At 32.3% G+C, this 7,584-nt stretch overlaps 1 protein-coding gene across 2 annotated transcripts in view; it reads right to left on the bottom strand.

Annotated features, from left to right (window-relative positions):
* Positions 1-6,525: 6,525 nt before the first annotated feature.
* Positions 6,526-7,584, bottom strand: part of LOC120357152 — a 1,102-nt gene continuing 43 nt past the window's right edge. Inside the window, exons 1-3 of one of the 2 annotated variants that reach the window (XM_039446972.1) lie at positions 7,279-7,584; positions 7,018-7,196; positions 6,526-6,814 (exon numbers count right to left, since the gene is read on the bottom strand). The exon at positions 7,279-7,584 is cut by the window's right edge and continues 43 nt beyond it. In XM_039446972.1, the coding sequence (XP_039302906.1) occupies positions 6,665-6,814; positions 7,018-7,191 (324 nt within the window). In that variant the 5' untranslated portion in view covers positions 7,192-7,196; positions 7,279-7,584 and the 3' untranslated portion in view covers positions 6,526-6,664. Of the gene's footprint in view, positions 6,815-7,017 lie in introns of both variants that reach the window. The other variant, XM_039446973.1, reaches the window with a different exon arrangement.

Below are 7,584 nucleotides of genomic sequence, written 5' to 3' on the forward strand. Positions count from 1 at the left end.
TTTAAACTGAGATATAATAATAAAATAATAGTATTCAAAAAAGCTTCATAAGGCTTAGTATCTCAAAGATTAGTCAGTATTTTTAAAGTTATCTTTCTTTTTATATTAAGTGGCCAAAATTAGTGCAAACGTTATCCCAGTTCTGGCCATCTTATGGCCACAAGTGGAAAATGCGAAAAAACATGCTCGGTTATTGGCCAGCTTGTTTATTAATAAAAAGCAAATTAATTTTACAAGATCGCATTAGCAGATTATATTTTAAAAGAAACTTAACCTATATACGTCTGATTTCTAGTGTACACAAGTATATACTGTCACGTTTTATTAAAAAATACACTACATTCTATTTACCGAGTTTCTGGGATTCTTATCTTTTGTTAGAAGAAGACTGTGTCTTTGATATACAGTATAACAAACTATTTTTTTGTAATATAAAAGAAAAACGTAATGTTGATTGTCGCACTCACATGACCGAGAAAATAGTTGCAAAGTGAATATGTCGCGGTTGCTGCGCACTGCAGCTAATGTTAAACTAGAAAATTTTAATAAACGACGAAGGTGGCCAAAATGGACGTAGTGGCCACAAACGATGCATTCACCCTACGGGCATCATTCTTGTGCCATTGTGCTCGGAAAAATCGACAGTTACCTCCCCCCCCCCCATTCATTTTTTAATAACATTAATTTGTTTAAAAAAGACAACCATTTATTTGTAAAAAACTGAGTTCCTTCCTGTAAATGATACACGGTAGCGTCTTTTATTTACTTGGTTAAAAAAAAATTAAAAAAGAAATATACTTAACGCGAGACGCTACCGCGTCTCTTAATACAAGAAATAGAAGAGACAAGTGATTATCACGTCGTGAGAATAACGTAAACTTACGAATTGTTGGGTACTTGACACTCGATTTGGTATTAAAGCTGTGATAGTGGCTGTGATTACGATTATGGCGAATAGGATGATAATCACAGTCACGAGACAAACGTGTGTCAAGGCGCATTCGATAAAGCAACCTTCTTGAACTTTATACGCGTACGAAATCTTACGAAATCGACAGTATTATACTTTCGCTCGAATTAAAGCAGCGTACATTACAACAATCCTTCTGCAGCATGTGTGTACACGTTCTAATCTGTTCTAACCGATATTGATGGTGAGCCGTGAGATCCGTGAAATGTAATGGCTGCGACCTGCACTATAGGATGCATTCAAAAGCGCAACCGCTCACTGAGCGGCTAAGTAGAATTTAAAAATGATTGGTGATATCTCTGAATGTAAGCAATCATTTTTAAATGCTACGTCACTCAGTGGCCGCATTCATCCCACATAGAAATTGACCTCTAGTGGATGTCCATCGCCCTTCCATAGCTCCATAGGACGTCTATCTCCATGGTGGAAGTCAGATGGACGTTAGAAGTCCATTAAACCTCCATAGCTCCATGGGATTTTACTTCCATCATGGAAGTTAGATACGTCCATTAGAAATCCATAAAACCTCCATAGCTCCATGGGATTTTACTTCCGTCATGGAAGTCAGATTGATCTCCATTAGACATCCATTCAACATCCATAGCTCCATGGGATTTTACTTCCATCATGGAAGTCAGATAGATCTCCATTAGACATCCATTCAATCTCCATAGCTTCATGGGATTTTATTTCCATCATAGAAGTCAGATGGACGTCCATTAAAAGTCCATTAAACCTCTATAGCTTCATAGTATTTTATTTCCATCATGGAAGTCAGATGGACGTCCATTAGAAGTCCATAAAATTTCTATAGCTTCATGAGATTTTACTTTTATCATAGAAGTCAGATAAATTCCGTAAAGCGTATAATGCGCATGACGTTATTCTTGTTGATTACCAGAAGTTAAACAAGGATAAAATATTATATTACGTACATCATGCGCTCTCTTTATGGAGTTTGGTCATTATCTCTTTATCAAGACAATTATGCAACTAATTTGTTTATAACAATTATAACAACTATGACAATTAAAAAAGCGTCATATGTTTTTTTAGTAATTTTTCTCGGTGAATCGATTGGCGCAATCAGTTCTCCTCTACACTCAGTTTTGACAATTTGTTTATAACAATTAATTGCAAATTTAACTTTGGCAACGAACTTTTTACGTCATTAATGTTTTTTCATGCTTCGATACTATTTCTAATTGTTTTTTGACTGATTTGGCCATGGACAGAAACAGGTTTTAATTATTTATATAATTTATATTAAAAATATCTAAGGCTAAATAAACAAAAGGTTAATAAGAGTGTTCGCGCGATACCCAAGACGCCAGTTTCTTCTTGTTCAAATCAGCTTTACTTCAAATATAACTTTTTATTAACAATCTCACAAGTGTACGTTTAGCTCAGTGTTAAGATACTAGGTTATCGTTCCGAAGATCTTAGGTTCGAATCCCGCCGGCGCCGATGCGTTTCAAAAATTTATAAAATAATTCGTAATTGTAATTAGTGAATTAAAATGTTATATGTGAAACAGTGAATACAGATTAAGCTATAAAAATAATAAAATTTGTTTAAAAAAAATTCTTTTTACCGTCCATTAGACGTCCACTGAAGGTCCGAACCTCCACGGTACACGTCCATTAATAATCTAAATAACGTCTGCTGAGACTCCATAAAGCTTTTACTAATAATCCACGTGACGTCGGTTTGTCATCCACTAAGGCTCTATGAATCCTTTATTAATAATCCACGTAACGTCTAATGGACATCCGTTGTTAACTTCTAATGGACGTCCAATGGACATGCGCAATGCGGAACTGTGGATGCCTAGTGGCCGTCCATTGGATGTCCATGGGACGTCCACTGGAAGATCCGAACTTCCACGGCAGACGTCCATTAGACGTCCATTGGAGGTTTTAGTTCTATGTGGGATTCTTTTGAATGCATTGGTGCAGGTCACAACCATATATATTTCTTATGGCTCACGATCAAGACCGGTTAGAAGGTTAGACGTGTAGACACATGCTGAAGAAAGATTGTCGTAATGTACGCTGCTTTAATTTGGGCAAAAGTATAATACTGTCGATTTCGCAAGATTTCGTACGCGTATAAAATTCAAAAAGATTGCATTATCGAATACGCCTTGACACACGTTTGTCTCGTGACTATTATGGATAGAAAAACCAGATAACTGGAACATTAAAGAATATATTGATACTGTTGATAATTTCTTAGCAAAAGTGAAGCCACCTGACACATTTAATCGTTTATCCAGAGAATTAAAAACAAGTACATTTTGAAAAGCGTATGAATATTTATATTAAGAACTATTCTATTCGGTTCTCGCTGTTAAAGATTATTTGCCCGATGAATACTTTCAACATTGGCTATTATTTGTTATATGTATAAATTTCTTACTGCAAAAAATAATACGCATTGATCCAGATTTGGAAAAGGTAGACAGTTTACTTACAAGATTTGTCTATGAATTAGAAAATTTATATGGAGGGACAGAATTAACTTACAACTTACATCAGATGTTACATATGATATTAAATGTTCGACGGTGGGGTCCAATATGGAGCACTAGTACTTTTCCCTTTGAAAGTTTTAATGGAATTTTGGCCAAAATGTTCCATGGATCAAAACATTTTGGAGCGGAGCTTATAAATAAAATAGAAATTTTTCAAGGAATTCAGATCATGAAACATAAAATCTTATTTCAGTCACTTCTTCAGCCTGATAAATGTATGGGTAAAGGTATGTCTATCAACTTCACTCTACATAAGAAATATTTAATAGAGTCTGTAGACATCTTAGAAACAGATGTAACAATCTTTACCCGAGCTAAAATTAAAGGCCAAATATACGAGTACACGTCTTTGCTCTATAAAACTACAAAAACAATAAATTATTGTATATGTTGTAGAGTCGGAGAAAATTCTGTTCTTTTTGGGTCAATAAAATATTTTTTAACATGTGAACAAAGCGTTTGTTTTGTACTTGAACCATTTAAAATAGATCATTCTAGGATTATATTTCATCGAGAAACGCGAACAAAAGTTGATCACATCTTACCTATTGCAAAAGGAGGGTAAGACGTTCTGTCTTGTTTTAAGTGAATGAAATCATTTTAACGATGAAAGTTTTTTTAGTGATTGATTATATATGTGTTATTCTAAAAGTATTAGAAAATACTTTCTTTAATGATATAAAGACGTATTTTATTTTATTCATTTCTTTAAAAGATTTGAATAGAATATTAAAAATAATTTTTTTAGATAGAAATGAACAACGACAAAGTTCATAACTACGTAATTATATATAATTATAAAAATGTTGGGGTTCTAAATGTATAAATTTTTATATATCTGTTACAGTCAAACGCAAGCATTCCTAGGATTGACTAGTCAATCCTCAGGAACGACCAAGCGTCTTATAATTTTTTGTAATCCAAGTCTCCTTATTTATAAAATGTTGAAGAGAACAAATATTCTAGTTGAATCATGTAGACCAGTAAATAAATGTTTAACTTATATTAATTACATATTATTTTCTAAACAAGAAATTAATATCTTACAACACCGTAATTGTTGTTATTCTTTAGTGTAGTGTCGTTTTATTTTGTAGTAAATGTTTTTTTCAATGTCTGCGTTTTCATGTTAGACACAGACTGTCCTCCAAATGTTTTTGTCATCTTATGCGAGAAAAACATGCATTCAACTTTCATTTAGAACATTTTTCTTTATCTCTTATAGTTTCGACGATACACGCTTCGAAAGAAAAAACCCGATTTTCTTCAAAGGGGTGTTTCACCCTTAAAAGTGTATTAGGACACGTGTAAAAAATACGTGTCCCTTATTTTAATCTGTACAACATATTAAAGGCACGTCGAAATCGGAAGGAGTCACTTCCGTAGCGCACGAACGCGCGGACGGGTGCGCGTACCGTGCGTATAGAGAGGTTTTAAATTATTTTTGGAAAATGGGAATGTTGTATCGTAACTTTATCATATACCGTTGAATTCGTAATAAAATAAGCTTTATTTTGCTTATAAAAAAAATAAAAATTTTGAAAAAAATAGGTAAATGGTGAGGGAAAGTATTAAAAGAAATTTAAAAAAAAATTTTCCGTTGTTATAAATTACTCTTTGAGCCATTCAACTTTTATTTAAAACATTTTTTCTATCTCTTATAGTTTCGACGGCATACGCTTCGAAAGAAAAAAACCGATTTTCTTCAAAGGGTTGTTTCACCCCCTTAAAGTGCATATGGGCACGTATAAAAAAATACGTGTCCCTTATTTTTATCTGTACTACAACATATTAAAAACTCGTTTTAATCTGAGGCGGATACTTCCCTGTGTTTCCATGTTAGACACATGACACTTGCGTGGTAAATGGCAGTCAATTAATTTTATGATATCTTGCAAAGCCACATCAGTAAGATGATGACGAAGAGCCGCACTCAGTATAAGGATTTCACTTTCTTCTTTTGTAAAGTCGCAATCATCGTATATCACTTCTCGCAACTGAAAAACAAGTAATCTTTATTTTAGTAATAATATTTGCCTTTTAAACACATAATAGTATAATTTAACAAATAAGTGTTTTCAATTTTTGTTTCCTTCAAAGCATTCTTGTTACAGAAAACGTGATTGCAGAAATATTAATGTTTCTCATTTTAAACAACTTCCGTTCTTGTTAGATTATATAAATAAATAGTGCAAAATCATTAGAAATCTTACAGTTGCAGCTTTTAATATGTTTTAGAGGATTTTTTCTAATATCTTTTTCGTATAATTTTCAAACATTTTTGGAAAATATAAACATTTTGAAGAGCATGTTTTACCAATTCTAGTATTTTTATACGCAATTAATCCTTCTTAAAATTTCTAAATCTGATTTCAGATTCGGATTTAGCAACTCAGAAAACCTATCAATACTAAAGCTTTATTGAATTCTGTATAAAAGAATTAAATTTTTTTCAAAGATACGCCATATGGTAATACTGAAGAGGTCCACATTTTTATTAAATAATATAAACATATTTATTACAGTAACTGTAAATATATCTGCACAAAGAAACTAAAAAGTGCACGAAAAGAACTGCTTTGACAAAATTTTACGAATTATACCTAATACAAAACAGCAAGATGACTTTTTTCCTTTTAAGTTTTTTGCACAAGTCTAAAATGTTCAAATCAAATTTTTCCAAAAAACTTATTTGCATATAAAGATTGTATGACTATGCAAAGAAAAGTAGACAAAATAAATTAAATGAAAGTTGAAACTAAGCTTTGAAATGCTTTTTACATATTTTATCTGTACAATTTTCATCTTCATAATAATCAATTTTACAAAAATAACAGCTATTTGAAATTAAAAACAAACAGTCCTTTTTTCATAAACTGTGCAGCTATTATAATAAAATCGGTTGTTAATTTCACAAACAAAAAATATTATATTTAAAATTATATCTATTCAAATGCATTATTTGGACGATTATTTTCATCATCGTCGCCATCAGCATTATAATTGGGAATATTTTGAAAACAATTGTTTTCGTCGTCTACCCTTAAATTTTCAAATGGGTGAACATTAGATGAAGTAGAATCTGTTTCAATATCTACTTCATCATCCATTTGATAACTTTTATGTGAAGTAAGATCGTCTGTACTATCACTACTTATTTATGCATTGCGAATGGAATCATCATCACTGATTCTATTGTGGTCTTCATCTACATCTGATGGGATTATGGTAGCATTCATCATATTAACATCGGCTTCAGGCAGTTCATTTTCATTATTTTTGTTTAAATCAGAGCTGTTTGGTTGATTCTGTAAGAATACAAAATTAAATTTAATGTCTATAAAAATATTTTCTAGCAATATTAGAGAAATTACAGATTATAACCATTTTTTTCTTATGGCCAATACTTCATTTTACCCTATACATGTATTATTATATATACTTTCAGTAAAAGTATCATATACTTTATTATAATGAAAAAATAAAAAACGTGATATGTATAAATGGAAACCTTATTATTTTCAGCAATGTTGTTGGAAGCCTGTTCTTGGCATTTTTTTTTTCGAGAATGAGCTGTAGATGTAGGAACTTTTTCAGATTCTGCCTCTTTCAAAATTTTTTGTATGGTCCTCGCTTTTGACCACTCATTATTATTCTCCAAAAATTGCTCGATTGATATAAACATATATGCTAAATATTTGAAATAGTTATTTATTTTACTACAACATTTATTTTCATCGAAGGTGATGAGATCTCTAAATTGTATAATTACTTCATTTTCTTTCAGCAGACACTGCGCGGTTTTTCACGTTATTTATTCTTATTGCTTTGCCCAGCTTTGCCTCTTTGTCATTCTTGCTCCGAAATCAATTCTCAAATGTTTATTTGACACGCACTCCTGTTTTGTTTCCCGGTTCTTTTCTTTTCCTTCGCGCTATGTGTGGTACACATCTGCGCACGGGAAAGCAGGAAAGGACGGTACGTATGCGCTTCGCGTGTGGCAGTCGCGCATTGTGCCCAAAAGCCCCAAGGAAAACTGTTTCTATTATGGTTGGTTTATAGTAGCTGAGAATAACCG

The sequence above is a fragment of the Solenopsis invicta genome, chromosome 3 (assembly GCF_016802725.1).
Source record: "Solenopsis invicta isolate M01_SB chromosome 3, UNIL_Sinv_3.0, whole genome shotgun sequence".
Classification (NCBI taxonomy): domain Eukaryota; kingdom Metazoa; phylum Arthropoda; class Insecta; order Hymenoptera; family Formicidae; genus Solenopsis; species Solenopsis invicta.